Source organism: Leptonotus elevatus, chromosome 7 (genome assembly GCF_054856555.1).
Source record: "Leptonotus elevatus isolate MCC_2025b chromosome 7, RoL_Lele_1.0, whole genome shotgun sequence".
Lineage (NCBI taxonomy): Eukaryota > Metazoa > Chordata > Actinopteri > Syngnathiformes > Syngnathidae > Leptonotus > Leptonotus elevatus.
This window is the reverse complement of record NC_141245.1, coordinates 13,696,602-13,717,816: the sequence shown is the minus strand read 5'-3', so window position 1 is coordinate 13,717,816 and position 21,215 is coordinate 13,696,602. Positions and strand designations below refer to the sequence as shown.

General features: G+C 38.5%; 1 protein-coding gene across 1 annotated transcript in view; it reads left to right on the top strand.

Annotated features, from left to right (window-relative positions):
* The window catches only part of clmpb (CXADR like membrane protein b), an 81,280-nt gene that overhangs the window by 45,569 nt on the left and 14,496 nt on the right, over window positions 1–21,215 (top strand). The window contains exons 2-3 of the mRNA XM_086081292.1: window positions 12,941–13,092; window positions 19,451–19,655. Of these exons, the coding sequence (XP_085937418.1) occupies window positions 12,941–13,092; window positions 19,451–19,655 (357 nt within the window). The remainder of the gene's footprint in view (window positions 1–12,940; window positions 13,093–19,450; window positions 19,656–21,215) is intronic.

The window sequence follows — 21,215 nt, the reverse complement described above, 5'->3', positions numbered from 1 at the left end:
CAACTGAGATGTCAGTGACACCGAGATAAACCACAAATGAAGACCCTCGTTGCAGCGTGTTTAATTGTCTTCATAAGCACGTGGTGAAAATTGTAAATACAAAAATAAAGTCAATCTCCAAAATCTTTACGACAACATTTCGACCACAATAAGCATTAATGTCCATAATCATATGTATAAAGTATAATAAAATGGCACTTAATGCATTCCTGCCTGATAATTAAAAGTGGATGACACTGGATAACATTTTCCATACTGCTCGACGGACATTTTTTGGCAAAGCCAAATTTTTCTTTAAATGTAAATACAATTTTAATCATCCATCCAAACAATTAGTAAACCCTTTTTAATGACATAGACATATTTTGAACATTATTATTTGAAGGTATGAACTTATTCATATGTAAAAAGCCTTAAAGGCAAGACAAATGTACTTTGTGCGCACCAGTTTAATCTCTCTGGGCCAATTTGCGACCATACCAAAAGAAAGAAAACTCCACTCATGAACATTGTTAAACTGCTCTTTGCGTTAGACTTAGGCAAAATAATAATAAAAAAAAATAGGGCCTCATATGTCATTAATTAAAAAAACTAAGCAAACTATGATTTGTTCTTGCAGCCTAGGACAATTGGACTACATTCCACAGATTCAGAGTCCAGAATGTGGAGCCAAATGTCACCTATTAACTAGAAGCGGTTCTTACTTGTTATTATGGTGGAGTGTTTTTATAAGAATATAATTAACATGCAGCCTATTACCACCTGAGACGAGCCTTGAACCACATGAAGCACTCTGGGCTTGCTTGCTATTGCACCATCACTCCTTCTTCATCATGTACTATCAAATGTAACCATGTACGCTTTGTAGTTTTTACACAGACTGTTAAATGTTTATTTGAACCCCTCAAATGGAGTAGTGTATTGCATTACACTTAATAAATCAGGCATGTAATGCCTTTATAGCGCATGAGGTGGCGAGAATTCAAACTTTTCATTTATCCCACCTTATTGTGAAGCATCCATCATGAGCAAGAATGTGGGTGAGAACGCTGCCTTCCACTTCCTGTGGTCATACACCTAGTCAGCTCTATTTTCAACCTAATGGACATAAAAAAAAAAAAAATTGCGGATTGCAGCAAAATGGACTTGGCAGAACAAAAGCTTATTAAGTATTGATCCGCTGAGGTCAGTGCCCATGTCTCGGTGTGTGCCAACAACGTGAGAGGGCTTCACTCTCATGCTTGCCAGCCACAAATTGTGATTAGAACACATAAATAATGAGCGTGGGGAGGGGGGGTGGGGGGGGGTATTTCGAGAAGTTGCGTCGTGTCCTGATCTGTACTTTACCTGAGGAGGAAGGTTGTTTGCATGCGCTTTTGCGAGCATTACGGCTGCTTATATCTGAGCGAGCACCATCTGTCCCGCCCACCGGCAGCGCTTTGCTGATGTACACCATATATATTGATGCCCAACAGGATAGATTTAAGCTGATCAGCAGCAGGCAAAGCTGTCTTCTAGCGTGCGTTAATGAATACTGCTCACATTCTTTTGCACTGTACCATCTGTCAGGCATGCAGGGGTTGAACAAAAAAATTTACTCTCCAAAAGAGCAACTTTTCTCAGGGTTTAAAAGTTGCACACTGCGGCTAGAGTTGCATGACGAATATTTTCCCTTACTCTTAAACCCTTGCCAACAAAAAGAACTTCATGCCACTCAGACCGAGAAATAAGCTCAGCCTTATTGAATACTTATGAATACAGAAAACACACCGAGCAGGAGTATAAGGGATGTTCTTTTGGCAAAAGTGAACCAAATTTTATATATGTTGTAAAAATATTTCTTTCATGGAATTTGGAGATGTTTAGAGAGAAACTTCTGATTTCTCATTTTGAAACCCAATGAATGAATGAACCTGCCAGAGTCTATATATATATATTTTTTTACTTTATATACATTAAAATATGTTCATAGTTTCATAAGTCGTCTATTTAACATGCAGTCAATAAACTATACCGAACGTGCTCCATGAAAGTGAGAAATGTTATCTGCTGCAAAACAGACCATTTAACAGCCCGTCAATCATGCAGCCACATTGAAGGGAAGAATAATAAATAAATAAATGCACAAATCCATCTGGGATTGAAAACTGGAGACATGATTTTGGCCAACAGACAATGTTCACATTGGCCAGACCAATCAAATGTTTGAAGCAGTGTGACCAAGTAAATGGAAGAAGTGTGGTTAATGTCAATTACAATCCTAGAAAAACCAACAGGTGTGATTGTGAGTGTGAATGGTTGTTTGTCTCTGTGTGCCCTGCGATTGGCTGGCAGCCAGTTCAGGGTGTACCCCGCCTACTGCCCGAAGCCAGCTGGGATAGGCTCCAGCGACTCTTTTGAGGAAAGAGCAGTTAAGGAAATGGAACTAAAGTTGCCAGTAAATTACTGTCAATTACGTAGAATACAAGAAACTAGTTTACAGTGAATTGCTGTAAAAGTAAACACAGTAAGTAACTGTAATTTGTGTAAAGTAAATACTTGTAAAAAAAAAATAATAATAATACAGTAATGTACTGAGATTTTACAAGAATTAGCTGGCAACTTTTTTGCCAGGTTTTTCCTGTAAATTCTACAGTCAATTTGTTACAGTGCAATTTTATCAGAACAGTACTACTTTATTCAGTCAAAAAAAAGCTGACTTTACTTAATATATTTTATGTCAAGATGTTCCATGAAACTGTTAATTTGCAATTAAGATAGTGTGATTGCGTTAAACTAGCAAAATGAAATTGCATGAAACCGCTTGACATAAAAATATTATGTAGCTTTTTTTTAAGGGTGATTTTATGTTTACTTTTTCTTTCATCCTTACTTTCTTTTTCTCTGTTTCTGCATGTTTTACTTCAACATTACTACAAAACGTTTTTTAAAATTCACTAAAATGAACCCAAGTTAACTTGAATTTGCAGGATTAATTGAAGAACCAATTTATCAGAAACTTAAAATATCATCTATTTCAATTGTGTTTTTGGACCATTACGCAAAAGGGGGAAAATAAGTCTAAAAGCAGAAGATTTATGGAGCAGCTGTAGCATTTTGGACAGCTCCACCCAAGAGTGTGGGAGGCTCCAGCAGATACAGTGCTGATACAATGTGTATAGCACTGTAAGCAGCTTTTACTGCCCTTCCCTCCCATGGGGAATGGTGTAATTAACTTCCCTTCGCCATCTTATTCCTGCATTCCCCTAATTTGCAAAGAGAAAAAAAGCTGAATACTTGGGGCACAATAAAAATGGCTGTCGTGGAACTAATTTTGTATCCAGTGTGGGAATGTGAGGACAGGATGGCGTTGCTCTCGCACAACATTACAGCACTGCCGCAGCTTGAAAGTGATGCTAATGAAGGCACAAGAGCAACGCAAGGTGAACATCTCACATTATTCCGGCATCTGAGGTGTTTCATCCCCGCCTTTTTTTCCCATTCTCAATGGTCTTTCTTGGCTTTTCCCTTTCACCTGCACCTCTTTCTTGCCGTTTCAAGGGATTATCTTGAGAATGATTGCATTCCTTCTTTTCCTCTCTAGTCACAGCTCTGAGAAATGTCTGGGCTAAGGTTAATATGAGGAGGAAAGCCTGCACTTGGAAGATATTTTTTCACATATAATTTGAAAATTGTATGAAGTGTACCTTTAAGTAATGGAAGCATAGTGGTACTACTTTTATACCCTTGACACTTGACTTCTACAGCTTGAGAACACACTTGTTCCATTTTGACGCTGGAAAGGAAGAAACTGTTACTTCTGACTCTAATAGTCCGTTGAGGTACGTGTATTGATTTGATTGGGTCAATAACTCACCTGCCCTAGTATACCTGTTATCTCACTCGGATGTATAGCATTTATTTACATCGTTTAACAAGAGTAATATCTGGAGGGTTTTTTTCCTTATGAAAATGAGGGGCCCTATTTTCATGCCCAGCGAAAGTCAAAAGCATATAACTGTGCACATGGGTGGAGTTTTCTTTTTGCGGGGTATTTTGCTTGACTAGCACAGATAGAATAGGGTGTTTTGTGCAGTTGTGGGCCGTTCTGAGATGAAACGCAGCCGACCAATCGAAGCAGCTCCACACATTCCCATTAATATCAGTCCTTGACATCACAGACCCAAGACTCACTGGGGTATATGTACATACATGAGAGATGGCATGCAACATTTGTTTATACAGATAAACGGCAAGATCTTGTGACGTGGAAAATTGGAGACTGCCTTGCACCGCGATCGTGTATCTTTGTGGAACACTCCATCCACAAATTGTGACGCGCACACTTGCATGAAAATGACGATGAGGCTATTTTTACGCACCTCACATGGGCGTTTGTTTATGAAAATATTGCAAGAATTAAGTCACAATGTTGTGAGAATTACATAGTAAATTTTGTCGAGTAAATTTTAAAGACTATATTCGGTAAACAAAGTAAACGTTATAATCTGAAGAGAGTAAAATATATATTGAAAAAAACTTAACAGTTGAGGAACGATGACACAACCTTCAGGTTGGGAGCTAGCCAATCTAACCACTGACCCATTCCACTCCTGCTCTGTGTCAATGTATCGCAGGTGTCAGGTAGAATCCTCATACATCCATTTTTGGTTTCCTTTTGAACACATCAGCAATATGTAAACTAACAATACGTCTCACATGGCTCAGGTGGTAGAGTGGCTGCATTCCATGCTGAAGGTTGCGAGATCGTTCCTCGATCCTTGAGAGTGTTTTTGTTGTTTTTTTTAATTATTATTTGACTCTCTTCCAAGTGTAAACTCTGTTTAGAGTGGGACCGAATAAAGCCTTTTTAGAGTAAAATGTCCTCTATTAAATTTATAATGTACGTTGTAATTTGGAATTTAACTGATTCATTAATAACAGGTGTTATCTGTTCATTTTGACCTGTCCATTCATTGTTTGGGACTTTATATGTTGTTAACGACAAAAGGTGGAACAGCTAGCGCTAGCTAGGCAAGGAGGGTTTTGAGACCTGATCCCATCAACGAGCCAGTCTCCAATGAAAGAAATACAAAACGTTTGATTTTTACTCAAGCAATTTCACAAGTTGAATCACGGAGCCACAAGTAGCAGGTCATATGCAAAACATGTGTTTTAATGGTGCACAGTAACCGAGTACATTTAAGAGACTTAACCTTTTAGAAGCTCTAATTAAAAAAAGAAGCAGAGCCCAGATGAAAAAGGAGAAGTCTTACAGAACGAGCATGCGGCTTGGTTTTGCACTGCACACTAACAACTGGAGGCAGCCTGCTGTCTGCTGAGACATCTAAAGACTTTTCTCCCTTTCAAGCAGTGCTGTCTGAAATCCCGTGAAGATAACAGCAGCGAGAGAGGGAACAGGAGGATGTAAGGTGTAACTTGCAGCCACAATAGCGGTATTTATAGGACCTAATGTTTGCCCTTTGAATCTCTAATTTAGGTCACGGTAGACTTTTTGATGAAGGCAGCCTTTCCAAATGTCTCCTCTCTGCTAACAAGCATGGAGGTGCTGATGGAAGGAGATGAGAAAAGTGAGTCGTGCAAATGTGACTGTGACAGCTGCACTCTAAATCACAGAATACAGCGGCGAAGGCGCTGTTTTACCCCTACGTTTCCATTATGCAGATAGGCAGGAAAAGTCTTTCTGACGCCTAAGTGTTGTCACGCATGACGCCTTTGTCCCATTCCTCCTTTTGTGTCTACTAACCTGTGTCCAAATCCTCCCTTTGTGATGGAGGAATTCTCCCTCCACACTTGTGACTTTGAAAAGGTCTGCAGGAAGTCAGACCTTGCACCGTCCACCCTCCTCCCGGTAGCTCGCCGTCTTTGATGTACGAGCGCACCAGAGGTCATGAGCTTTGGAGTTGGCGCGGGCCGCATCCACTCGCTGCTGACTGAGGGGATATGGAGCTTGACTTTAGGCAGTGTGAAAGATCCAGGCCTGCCCTGTCATTCCATCTGTCTGTCTGTCTGTCTCTCTGGTCACACTATAATAAGATTGCAGGGCTCTGTGAGGCAGATTTACTGGAGCACAACTCCCCCTAGGGCCTATTCATAGAAGTCGGTTCCTCCCTTTTTCCACCCTTTGTGTCTATTCCCCTTTCTCTCGCGCTTTGCAAACCTTGTGCATAGAAGCAGTTTTCCGTTTGTTGTTTGCGACTGTTCCTAATTTATTGTTAGGAAATCCTAACCTCGGACTCAAATGGCCATTCAAATCTGCGCCATAGTTTAAGTAGACATAGCTTGGGACATGGAAGTATTCACAATTCTTCTCGACATTTGACTTTCTCCCTCAACATAACCACATCCATTTAGTTGAACTTTTACTTGTCCTTGTGGAATCTGATAAAGACACGCAAATTCACTAACATGACAATGACTACATTATGTTTTATAATAAATGGTACTGGTAATGGTTAGCTGGGTAAATTAGCAGGATCACACGCAAACTACATCACTGATTTTCATAAAAGGCTGTGTGTGGAAAGGTGGCAAGTAACCCCATTACATGTTGGTGCCTATTGGAATAATGAGTTGAATCGAGGAGAGAAACAGTTGGAGGTAGCCTGTTGTTTGCTGAGACAAGCTGAGAGAAACTCTATGTAGTATCTGATAGCAACTCACGTAATCTTGGGGGGCTGATTATAATATAACACTGAAAAAAATCACATAAAGTTTTGATAAACATAAACATATTTAAGTCCTTACTAATAATATTTAGGTAATATTATATGCTTTACAATCTAAGTTATTGCATTTTAATCTGGTAAGGAGGCATTGTCTTTTCACAAGATATGTCCACTTTTTACAGCCTATTTAAAACGCCCGGCTGGTCTTTTACTCATTTAGCATCTTTTTGTTCCATTTCACACTGTGATATATGATATTTAAAGTCAAGCCTTTCTATTTTCCGTATAGACTTGATATTCACTCAATGTAGATGCGTCATTCGATGTCATCCATTTATAACAGCATGATGGTTGTGATGACAGAAATGGGCTGTTTGGTTAAAAGGCATTTTCTAAAAATGACTATCAGGAGGATTGAAAATAAACGTTTTTACAATTAAATAATCATTATATAAATTTATAATAAGGTACAAAGTTCAGTCTATAATTTCTGTATCATTTGCAATCTGTTGCGCTCCTGTCATCATCAGCATGAGTGTGCGTGCATTAAAGTTAAATGTCTGTTTTATGGTTGTTTTGGCGAAAGTAAATCAAAGTGAACAGAAGCAGTGTCGCAAATTACAATTTGGAGGCTATAATATTGTCATAAATTGAAAGTTACGTTCAAAAAAACATGAGGCTGAGCTGGACAGGATTAGAAATGAGCTCATCAGAGGGACGACCAAGGTTAGATGTTTTGGGGACAGACAAGAGAGAGCAGATTTACACTAGATGAAAGATAGTGAGGACTGTATATTGGCAGAAAGATGATGAGGTTAGAGTTGCCAGGCAAAAGAGCTGAAGAAAGACTTAAGAGAAGGTTAATAGATATAGTGAGGGAAAACATGACGACAGTTGGTGCTGCATAAGAGGATGACAAAGAATCATTCCTTGGTGACCCCTAACAGGACAAGCCGAAGGGAAAAGAAGACAGCTTTAAAAAATTAAAATAAAAACATATCTTTCCGAGTTAGTCCAGGTTAGCGGTCATGCCGACGCCTTCCGACAATTATGCTTTACGTCTTTCTCAGAACAGAGCACTAATTAGACATTTTGACATTCGAGAATGTTAAGAGATTTGTTATTTGTTACAAATAGTACTTAATGTGAGGACAGACCAATTGTATTGATTTGTGAAGCAAAATGTGAAATGTATCATATTTGGGTAAAATACAGCATTTCCTGCTGACAGTGACATTATATGCCTTCCACTCTTTAAGAAATCAAAAGCAATGGGATGAAATAATACTTAATAACGCAAACTTTCTTTTTTTAATACTTGGTTGCAAATCCTTTGCAGTCAATTACAACCTGAAGTGTGAAACGTATAAACATCACCAGAAGCTCGTTCTTAAGGCATTTTTCCCTTCAGTTTTGTCTTCAGCAAGTGAAATACATCCTCAGTCGAATTCAGATCACGTGATTGACTTGTCCAATGCATAAAACTCCATTTGTTTGTCTTAAAACAAAATCTGGTTGCTTCCATAGTACCCTTCGGATCATTGTCCATCTGCACTGTGAAGCGCCATCCAATAAGTTCTGAAGCATTAGGCTGAATACAAGCATATAATATTGCTTGAAACACTTCCGAATTCATCCTTCTGCTTTCGTCAGCAGTCACATCATCAATCAATAAATATATGGGAATCAGTTCCATCATTTGCCCCTTGTACAGTCCTGTATCGCCTCTACATTGGCCAGATTGTAAAGGTCAAATGTGACTATGAAGTGTTGCTGTGCAAGCCACAAAAAGAGCCGATTGTATTTCTACCATTTTGCTGTTGCTACTTTCAATGAATAATATTGCACTTCTGTAGCATGTAACAAAGTACTGTATACAAAAAACTTTTTTTTATTTTTTAAACAGTTACATGTACACCACAATCCTTACACCTTACAGGAAATACACAGTACAAACTACTGAGTGTGTTGCTACTGTTTTTAGGTTTCCTAGAGACTGCTGTTTCGAAAGCTGTCATAGTTTGATATACTGTGTGTGCAAAGATGCCACAACGGGGAAATTCAGCATCAAGTGCTGTTGACACAAATGATGGGGTCCAGCAGTCCAACTGTCCCAGCTGTGTACACTATGAAAGAGGCCAAAGTGAGCGCAAACTCGCATCAAAGCGAGCTTATTTTGGCAGCGTGGCGTCAGTCATTCCACAGCACAAAAGCCTCCCTCCCTCCCCACCATAAATAACTGGCAAACTGGGGAGAGGTGATTATATACCGACCAAACCCCCTCACTTCTCACTTGTCTGCCAACTCCCTCCTGGCAAATAGTGTGATTTATTTCTGTCAAAAAATATTTTCGGCATCAGCATGCAGTGGATGCAGCAGATAATGACAGCTAATACATGAGCTGTATCAAACAAAAACCTTGTCTTTAAAATAACCGAACTGCTATATTTTCCTCTCAGACATGTTCATTGCCATGCTATTTAGATTGTCTGTCAGCTTTTGATTTCACAATTAAGCTAGCTGACCAGGTTTCCGTAAACAATTTTGAAGGAGTGAAAAGATCTGGATGCTTGATCTTTTAATGCTGCACAAAACTTTGGAACAATTGCCTTAATTTCATATTGACTAGCGAATCTCAAAGACAACATTCACTTATCAATAAGGTGTTGAATTTGATGAAAATTCCGTTGATGATCAATTCTGAACAAAACTAAGTATAAAGCATTTGGTGTGGTCATCTACAGCCAAGGTTTTGTGGATAATTTATTTAAAGTGAGTAAATATTACATTTGAAAAGCAAACGTTTTGATACAGATCTGCTGTTGGGTTCTATTGGATTTTACAGCTGTGTTTAATGTTATGGTCAATGTCATTTTAAAATGACCGTGAAGGAGCTGACCTTGATTTTTCTTGTTTGAGGGTCTTTTGAAAAGTTGGTTCAGGGAAATTGTTTTACTGTCACGTTGGAAAAAGATTACCATACCCCCACTTTATCCAGTCAACCATGCCATATCTATTGGGAGACTTCTGGATAATACAGAGCCTACAGTCAGAGCGGGAGGTGAAAAGGGGGCACAGAGGGCTCTTATCAGGCCTTTGGCACACTGCGGGATTCCGCACTGAGTCCCTGACGTACTTGGCTGATTACAGACTGAGGAGTCAAGGGAAGACAGTCGACACAGCATCGAGACCCCCACCATCAACCATTAACCTCTACTGTTATGTTCAATCCACTGCACACACATAAACCCATATTTTTAGAAATATAGGAACCCGAAACCCAGAGGAGGAATGACACCGCATCAAAAAGTCATAGACATCCACACAGGGAATGGATGTCCCATATTTTCTGCTGACTGGTAATTTAAAGGTCCAATAACAGCAGGACATCAGAAACTGTTCCTGTCAAGAGAGACAAAAAAAAGTCTCCGCTGTCAAGTATTCTTTCTCTTTTCAGCTGGATTGACAGTGACTGTACTGCAAAAAAAAAAAGCAAACAGAGATGCAACAAAACTCAAAAAACTGCTGAAAGCAAGCAAACGATGGCCTGCGCATGCTTGAAGAAGCTGTTTATGGACGGCTGCTCTTCTCCTTTGTGTCCTGCGTCAGCGCTGACACTTTGGCTTTGCAGCACTGAGCTGACATTTTCATTGGGCCAGAGCTCACTTGTGGGACTGCTCGAGTGGACAGGTGCCCATTGGGTCCTGAAGCATTCTCAGACTTTGACAGTTTTACATCAAGCATGGTTTCCGTCATAAGTTCAATACACACTATCATGCTGCTATGATGGCTAACTAAGAAGCTGACAGATTTCATGCTACTTCCAACAAACACAGCAAGAGAAGCTCGGTCATGATTTACCGATCCAATCGTACAATTTGGAAAAAGGTGGATTATTTGGTGGAAAGGTGGATTTATTGGCTAAGTATGCCTTAACAACCACAAAAATAGCAATGACCAACAGAGGGAGACGGAAGGGGAAGCCCGGCGGTTCGCTAATTAGTGGCCCGAGTTTCTTGGATGTAAGAAAATGGAAACATCAGGAAGGAGGTAGGGGAGAAAAACAAGGCTTAATCTGGGCTCCTTTAAAGGGGTAAGTAACAATAAGAACCTTGGGGGTGAGTATGGAAACACATGACCATGTTAATGGTTTCCCAAAGTAATTAGGAAACAGATAAATATTAATATGCGACATTTAATTTCTGTAAATCTCATACATTTTCAAATGATCACTTTTAAAACATTCCAAGGAAATAATGTGCAATCACTGCTGCCATTTTTATTTTATTTTTTTACTGCAACTTATGTGGTCCTTGGGGGGGCACAATGGTAACTCTTGGTTTACTGAATTCCTATACTTTTTACAACATTTGCTAATGAAAATTGATAAATGCATAAAAAAAAAAAGAAAAAAAAGAAATAACACTGCACTGTGCAGCTTGTAAGGAATTCTGGCCATAGGGCAAAATTAGCAAGACATAAAATGTTTCCAGCAGTTTTTCCTCCTCCTTGGTTATTTGTTCTTTGCCAACAGGAGGAACCATTAATCAGCATATTAATGAAAAAAGGAGTTGCTTATACTTAACATATACAGCCTGAAACCAAATGATCATCTGCTAGGGCGGATAACTTTATTTTTAAGCGCTCACAAGCCCCACAAACTGTTGACTCACACTGAAATTAAATTAAAGGCAGGTAGTTAAGTTAAATGTTGAAGACACAAAAATATCTTGTCGCATTTTAGAGCATGAGCCCACTGGAGCTCTGCATGATTTTAACAATCTTTATAGGCTACCAGGTGTTAGTAGTCCACTATCTCAGTAGTGGGACACACCCTCTGGATGCACAAAAACGATTTTCAACACACCTCTGTGACGCCTCTGGCTAATTCTATTGAAGCACACCATGCAGTCCCACGTTCTGTTGTAAATTAGAACTGCTGCTCCCTGACGGAGACTTACGGCGCGACAACCTGGCACCCGGTGCCCACAGTCACTCATTAAACACACACACACACACACACACACATGCGTATTTATAGAGACGTTTGCTTTTTACTGCAACGTGAGCACTTCACAGAGTAGCCTGGGGTTTGTTTTATTTGTATTAAGTGGGAAAATAAAGCTTATCTAGGACTTTGGTTTAAAGTAGCAAAATGAAAATCTGCCATGCAAAATCTGATTGGAAATGGCCACTTTAACTTGAATACAACACGCCAACAATTTTGAAAATCAGGTGAAGGGTTCCAGAGAAATTGAGTTTTTGTGTGGGGAACATGTTTGTGTTATATTGAAAATCTGGTCAAAAAACACCTACAAATTAAAGCATTTTGAACATGTTTCTTATGACATTCTCATATACAGACATTAATTAGCATAATTTGACTAAAAAGTTGTATTTAAATGGATGGACTATATAAATCACTCATTTCTGTGTATGATCCACACGAGATTTTGGATATCAATTGCTATAAATTGCAAGCACTACACTGAAACCTATCAATAGTGTGATTACTCATCCACAAAGGCAACATTTCGATTAGCTGACATCTTTCAGCTGAAAAATATCCACCAATTAAGTTCCACTGCTAAATACCACTAAAATGGTCACGTTGCTATTGAAAGTATTCCTTGGATTTAGTTGAATTAACAGGGAGAAGTACTTTGCAATTTTTAGACGTGTTAATTTGATGACACGCCAAGAAAAGTCATGAATGTGGGGAAGAGCCAGCTTCGGTGTTTGTTTGTTGATCCTGAACATCTGGGATCTGGAAATCCCCAATCAAGTGCTAACCATCGTTAGCATCAGGATTTGTGGCTTATTCATTTGAATGGGTGATTCTTTCCTGCAAATGATGCCCCCATTCGGAATTGTACCTGGAAACTGCGAAGCATGCCATACTGTGTGTCTTTTATCCACTGGCTTCTTGTTGTACTTTTGGGCCATTTTTGGGGCGTTTTACAAATATATGTTGAAGTTAATGACGCTTCAGTGGAGTGCTGTAGAAAAATAAATCAAATTACTGTTGCTTTAATGCTTACATAAGAATGCCTAAATGGCTATGTGAAAACAATTGCATCTTGTCATCTTTTTCCACATTTCAGCTTCTTCCTGACAGTAATTGAGATCCGACGTCTCAGCTCTCTGTGTGCCTTCTGTCACCGTTTTCTCTCAATGCAAACTTTTCGATCCAATTTGCAAGCTCTGTGTCGTGTCTTCCACTTTGTGAGCGAGCTGACATTTGTCTCTTCTTTTTCTCTCTCTGCCTCCAGTTCTCCTCTGTCCGCTGTCAGGAGGTGCCCAGACCGAGATGAAGAAGGTAGTCGGGGACAACGCCACTTTACCTTGCCACCACCAGTTCCAATCATCTGGCTCCATTGACATTGAGTGGCTCCTGCAGAAACCAAACTCCAAACAGAAAGTGGTGAGAAGACATATTTATTAGCCGTTTTTTTTCACAATTTAGCACAGAATGTGGAAGACAACCTTCAACATTTCTTGACAATAACATGTTATTTGTGACCTCACTGGTCTAAACATGACATTCTGATTAATTTTACATGTGTGGAATATGAGTTATGCAGCAAATTCCAGCCCTTTTTATCTATCAAGTGGCAAAATGGCCGCCTTCTGATATGGATAAAAACAGCTGAATTTTGCTGCTTAACTCATATTCCACCTGGGTTATTATAGTTTAGAATTTTTCATTTTAGTTAGTTTTTATTTCGTTTGGAGTTTTGGCTTTTAAATGTATTTTTTTTAAATTCGTTTTCAAGGTGGTTCTGTTACTTTTGATTAGTTTTAGTTATATCATAAATGCTTAGTTTTAATTTAGTTTTAGTTAGTTTTAGTATTGGTTTTAGTTTTTTTTTAATGTGTATTACTTGTGTGCAATGTTTAAAAAAAAACACCATGGGAGCTACGTCATCTGAAGGTGCTTTTCTATTGGCTGCTGCTAGATGACGTCACTTTTGTGTGACACACTTTCAAATGTCTTTACACCGGTTAATATCAAAATAAATCTACTTAAAATCAGATTTAAAATCATCCCCAAAGGCTCATGCATTAAATAAATGACCAAATACTAAAACAAAGGACATTTTTGCTATAATTATAGTTTGTTTTAGTTAGTTTTGTAACATAAAATGTAGTTTTAGTTAGTTTTTATTTTTTTAAGTATTTTTGTTTTTATTTTATTTCGTTAACGAAAAAGTTTTTTGAATTTTAGCTTTAGTGTTTTCGTTAGTTTTAGTTAACTAAAATAAATTTGTATTCCACTAACACAATAATAACTGGAATACCGTATTTGGGGCTGCATAAAACATATTAATGTCAATATTTTTTTTTGGGGGGGGGGGGGGGTTGATCCCTTTAAATATCATAAAAATGCAACTACTAATTAAATAGATGAAGGCCTAATATTAATATTAGATTCCACAATTAAATTATAGAATGGACGATTTGATACATTATTTCTCATTTTGATTCATTCATGTATTGTCTATTTAAATTTCTAAACATTGTGGAACAATGTCATTTAAAAAAATCACACTCCCAAAAAAAATACAGTACACCACAAATCCATTATGACTGAGTTTATATATAATTAAATACCCACTTTTCTCCCACATTCCAAAAACATGGTGGTTTAATTCCAAACTCTAAATTGTCCGTACATGTGAATGTGAGTACAAATGCTTATTTGTGCCCAGTTCAGTGTGTACCCCACCTCTCGTCCAAAGTCAGCTGGGATAGGCTCCAGCACACCTGTGACCCTAGTGAGGAGAAGCAGTTCATAAAATGAATCAATAAATATCTACGTGCTGGGAGAAACGACGCGGCTGCCAAATATAGATTTTTGCTGTCAAAATGAATGCAAAAATGCAAATAACAGTTATCGTATTCCTTTGTTTGTTTTGCATAAGTAATGAAAGACTGTTGTCAATGGAGCCACTTAGTGCCATTTAAATATTTGGAGAGGCAGCAGTATTATAATGTTAATATCATAAAGGTGCATTGCAGGTGAGGGACAGTTCACTACACTGAGTCTGGAGAGGAATCTGTATCGAAAAGAGGACGAGTGAAGAAGAGTGACTGTTAATGACTTGAAAACAAGCTTGATTTCATTTCTAGTGGGATTATAAAACATTTTTTGTTTATGCTGCAGGCCAAACATCAACATGAGCTTCAATGTTGGTGACATTTTGACCCTTGTTAGTATGTACGAACATATCATAATAGAATCATAATGGATGTGCTGAGACCCAAACGCTGTCTCCAGGCAATGATTTCATCAGTCTGATTTATTCTGCTGTTCTTCTTGCAGCACATGCACGTATCTTGATATGTTGCAGAGATTTTAACAAAATAAGGCATTTATGTCAAATTTTACCCACGTGTATTAAAATATCCAAAATGTCACAGGAAAGGTGTTATAGTCTACCTGTCACGTAAGAAGGATTTCAAAATTTGATCTTTTATTAGTAATCTGTTGACCCATGACAGTTATATGTGTTTTGCATTGAGAGACTTAATAATGGCAACATGTTTGAGTCTGAAAGAAATGAATTCACTTTACATTACTTGACTTGTGAATTATTGTTTTTGTGCTGTATCATAGAACGGAATGCATTCTGCTGTGCATGGCCAAAAAGCAGTTTTCAAAAATGTTAAAGAAAAATGATTAATACTTCAGTATAGGCTCTGATATCTTCCAACCTTGAGCAATGACACAATGGTTTGTTTTATCTTAGAGAACCTGAGCAGTCCTGAGTTTAGAAACCTTCTGCACACAAACTAAACACAACATCAGTGTGTGAAATCTTACTGGCTGTCTTGTGGAGGAATTGAGGTGATTTCTTCTATACTCCATTTGGAAGTCGTTTGTTTGTGTCCTGATGCGTTAGCACATGGAAGTGCAACACAGTGAGAAAGAAAAGAGCAGGAAGAGAACAGGAAGGAGGGAACAGAGTTGTCGAATGAAAGCGTCTGTCTGAAGCTTTAATGATTCAGGGTGGGGGGGGCTGCCACATTGCGATGAATATTTAACGGGAAGATAACATTGAAGGCGCCATTAATTAAAATCAAACATCTGAAAATTTGATTAGGTTGAAGAGACTGCGCCTGTAGCCGAATGAATAAATCATCCTTTTGTATTGTCAGAAAGAGAAAGTGCATTCTGCAACATTTAGCCCCTCTTAGCTATTGTGCAGGTTACGCTTGTTCGGATCATTGAGGGGCCAGACCACAGGCTCAAGGCCACGCTCTCACTCACCAAAATACACTCATCTATCACAACATTAGGCGTGCATAATCAAATGTAAGAACTGTATCAGTTTATTTCAATTTGTTGTCAGGGTTGTAGTTTGCACTGGAAAAGAAGTGCCTCCAGCTACATAATATTGCTAAATGTTCTTAGTATAATGCAAGGCAGTTTTACACCACTGAAAACCACAATAACAATAAAACAAAAAATGAATATTTACAGAAATACTACTACTCTCAGACAGTGGCAATCAATGACCATATTTATATTTTGTACGTGTACCCCATGAAGTGTCTGTTTGGTGTCATCATCAAAACAACATTTCAAGCAATATTACAATTTTAAAACCATTGACATAACCTACAAAGAGGCCATTTACCTTAAAGCTTAATTTATTCTTATACATTAAGTATAGATTCAGAGGTCATTATGAATATTCCGAGATGCACATTCATTCAAATTATATTTTAAAAACTATTAGAAACAAGCTAAAATTAAAATAATAATAACCATATATAGTCTAAATATTGCAACAAAAGAGCTGGTAAATTTGAAAAAAATAAAATACAAAATAAAGTCTATTTTAATGAACCTTTTGAGAAAGAACTGAAATGTCTTTAATTTTGTAGTATTGTAGAACTTTTCACATTCTTACAATAATTGTTTTGGGGTTTATTTTCCAATTTACTAATGTTATTGTATTACAACAAGAATAATATTTGCATATTGAGGAGAAACTAGGGGTTCACCGATCACAATTTTCTGGCCGATCTCTGATCTTTAAAAAATTCTGACCTGCTAATCCAGATTTTGGCCGATTTAGATTTTTTTCATAACAAGAATCATATACTTCCAGAGTTCTAATCTTATTTAATTGGAAAACATTGAACAATATCTGTGAAATAATATAAACGGGTTGCAAAGTAAGTAGTTCTCTGAAATAAAAATGAAAAGCCTATTGTCATCTCAGCAGAAGAGGGCAGAGAAAAAGGAAAAGACGATCACCGATCCCCCAAAACTAAGGAAATCAGGGCCGATAAATCGTCCAGCCGATCAATCGTTGCACCCCTAGGAGAAACCATTGTACTTTAGTACAGTATTGGAAAATCTTAATTTTAAAAGGGAGGGGGCAAATTTGTTGTAATATGCAATTATTGAAATCTTTTGCAGTACTGCATTGTAACTTTGTCTCTTAACGGATTATTGTTATTTATTTTTACATTTTTGTAATTGTACTTTTTAGTGTGACTCTAAATATATGTGATTATTATTATTATTATTAATAATAATTATAATAATAATAATAATGATAATAATTTGTTATTTTATTTTTTGCATAAGCATTTCATTTCTGTATAAATTTAAAGGCTAACTATCTGCATCAATTTAAATGAATTACATTTCTGTATTTTTTTCCCAAGTAAAAATGTTGAAAAAGCCTGCAGAGGACGTAAACCCTCCATGTCAGCATGTCGTCATTGCAGTTTTAAAACAACAGCCTGTAGCCATTTTGCAAAAATTCCCTTAACTGGCACTTTGATGTTCTCGCGTTCTATAGTATGTATCTTTGCATCTGTGCCCAAAGATAGTAAATTATTTTTCAGATGCCTGTGAGCAGTAAATGTGCAAGAGCCATAAAATAAACAAGAGGTATACGATATGCTTAATGGTCGTTGTTTCTGTGAAACTGTGACTCTGTAATGTACAGTTCACCAATTAGTATCCAGGATCTGATTTTTAGTGTGCGTATTTTTCTGGGCATTTGGTGGATATAAGCGGCCAGTCGTCACCTGTGGTCACGGCAGGTGGCGCCTGTTTGGTCGCCAGTGATGCGCTGTGGCACCGGCACTTAGTGGATCCCATCTGCAGGCTCTCACTCGCCCTGAGTAATAGGCCACTGTGACAGCTGTGTTTGTGTTTGTGGCCATGCATGCAGCCAGAAGGAGAGACTTGTAGAGATTTACAGCAGATAGAGATAGAGAGACGGAAATTGTCACTTTTCTTTGAACTGTTCAACAGTTAAATTGTAACGGCAACTTTTGTTCATATTAACATTTTTGTATTCAACATGATACACACAAAGGTGATGGCTTGAAGTTGACAGTCAGATAAAAAAAAATAAAAAAATAAAAGAGTGGAAGTAATCTCTGGGTCTGAATATCGAGTAAAAAAACAAAACAGGTATAACAAGATACTCCTATCTCAGATTAAACTGATTTTCCCAGTTTAAACGATTCATCCTGATTCCAGGAGCTTCACGTTTGTGTTTACTGTTAAGGAATTGCATTTTTCAAATTAGCACACATGGAAGCATTCCGACCGGTATTCGGCACTCTAACAGAACAGAACTCTCTTTGAGTGCCGAAAATGTGTTATCATGCCTACACAACAGCATCATTATGTATTTATTAATACAAATTTTAACCTTGTGAATGTTCTTAAAGGCTGACTAGGAGCCAGTCACAGTCAGCAATCATGCCATACAACCTTTATATATTTTTTTCCTACTGTGTATGACCATATACCCCGACAAGACTCCTTTCAACTCTGCATTTGTGTGCGTCTGCATTGGTCATTTTAGCGCATTGTGACCATAAAGTTCCAAGTTTCAAACACTGTTACGCAGGTTGGCCCCATATCTGTACAGTGACATCCAATTGCCAAGCACGCAGGGCGAATTAATTGAAACAAAGCACGGCTTCCATCCTATGAGGTAGATGCCACGGACTTCCAACTTCCGGGTTTCACACATCAGTGTATTTTCAGGCCACGGATGGCCGAGTTCCAACACTCGCACCCCCACCCCTGTGCCTCTTCCACTAACACTTCCAATTCCATCACTTCAAATATTTTGCACTGGGGGTGTTCTCCCAAATGTTCCATCGTGGACAATTCTAAATATTGATTATTATTTTTAAACATGGGATATGTGCTGTCAGGATTCCGTGTGCAAAACACTCACCACGGAGACCACAAGCTGGGCTCTTCCTGATTTATAATTCCTGATTAAGTGGTCTTAAGGATAAAAAGATCTCGGTCATCCTGCTTGTCAGAAGCGTTATTTGAACTCAACACAAAAGGAGAAAAATAAGAGTGAATATTGTGCTGTTAAATTTTATATTACATATCCATTGTTTTGTTTTGCCAACATCATGTAGGTTACATGCAATTTAGCAAACACTGTTTGGGATCTTAGTAAAAGATTACAGTTCGAGTAAATCACGTGCAACATGCCCACCAGCAATCTGTTCCGAAATTCCATCCCTAAGTAACTTAATTTATCCGGCATTAAAACAGTGACAAAATGAAAAACACCAGTGGTTAGATGATCTCACTCCAAATAAAATCCCTTGAAAACTCCCATAGACCTAAAATGCAAAAATGAAGATGAGGACGTTCCATATGTATGGTCAGTGGTTGGGGACCATTTAGCTAAATTTGCTTGCGAAGGCTCGAACACAGCTCACTAAGCAACATTAATGACACTCTCTGATGTGTCTCTCTTCAATATTTCTAGATCATTACATTCTTCGGTGGCCACGTGTTCACCTACGAGGCGACGAGCACTGATGCCAGCCGCCTGTCCTTTGCTGGGGAGTACCTGGGGGGTGACGCCTCCCTGCTGATCAGTGACCTGCTGCTGACTGACTCCGGGGAGTACTACTGCAAGGTCAAGACTGGAGGGAAGTACCACTGGAGCCAAGTCAACCTCAATGTGCTGGGTAAGGGTCCTAACACACACACACACACACACACACCCAGACGCTCATGTTGCTGGCTGTACACACACAGACCTCACTAATGGGTCATTAGCCTAACACATTTCCTTGCCATGCTGACTGATTTAATGATTCAATTTGATTCAAACTGACTGATTGGATTCTTCTTTTAGCTCGTTGATGAGGTGAGACCAGAAACATGCAACTGATTTATGAGTTTGATTTTCAACAAATGTAACTTTGCAAGTGTATGCATTGTGTGTACTTTTGAGGAAAATGTGCCCTATGTTTAAGGCGAAAGTCTATAATTACAACTGACTTCCCTTAAACCCCCATATAAGCTTCTTAGGAAAATTATTTACACAAATTATGTTGGGGGGAGGAAGCTTGTTTTGGCCTCCTAATCCTCAGCGAATCCATTATTGTCTATTTCATCCCTCTATTTTTCATTATTTTTATTTTCCTCGTTTATCCAACAAGCTTTAGCGCTAGCTCAGTGAAAATGTTCCTTCTTGCCTGCTCATAGCAATACAATTCTGAAGGACGATCGGCAAAAGGGTGTAGCAGGCCTACCACTCAAGCCAAGCACAAAGTCCGGCGGGAAGTGTGAGATCATCGAAGTGACGGAAAAGCTGGCGATTTATTAAAACATCATGGGAGATTAGTTCGGCCCGCGGTTATTGGTTTTCTAATAGAACAGTCTGTTAATCCACTCGCTCTCATCTCTCTTCCATAAAGACATTTCAGTGAGTTAGTGCCTCTGTTTTTACAAATTGCCCTCAGCTTTTGTGGTGACACTTTCGATTTTGAGAGAGAGACGGACATTTGCATTTGGCTCCCCAAGATAATAGGCTTGGTGCCAGCAGGTTGTTTATGCACCTGCCTTCTGTGAATTGTGAATGATTGTTTGTATGAGCCAGTTTCCAAAAGCAAACCTTATTGTGGATTTAAATGTGGAAACGTGAGTGCGTGCATGTCCTGTATGTTGTGAGCCGTTCAGTAGTAGATGCATGTGTATGTGCAACTGGGATTACTACCAGTGTTGCCAAATTAACGACTTTTTCCTTTAGATCTGGCAACTTTCCAAAGACTCTTGGTGACTTTTTTTCCCTAAAAGCAACTAGCGATAAATCTAGTGACTTTTTTTCTGGTGTGCTTTAGTGACTTTTTGCCTCTCTCACGATTTTATTCCTCTCTCCTACAGCGGCCATTACTATTACATGCAAATTGCCAATTCTAAAAATTAGGCAATGACTTTATTTAGCGTCTTCTCGCGATTTTTAGGTTGCCTATAGCTACTTTCCTTATTGGGAAGTTGGCAACACTGCGCTCTTGTTAGCCACTCCTGCTATTCCTTGCTAGGTTTGCGAAATGTGGTCTCTCTGAGGCACCGTAGCACCTCTACTGCCGACAAACCGTCTTTGCACTGCTATAAGTTCGGGCTTCTTATCTTTTTTTCTCTCCGAAGTGCTTACTGTATTTTCAACTCAGTGTTGCAAACTTGCAGGTGACTGTTGTAACCATAACAAGTCCATTAAGAGGAGCGGGACAGCCAATCACAAC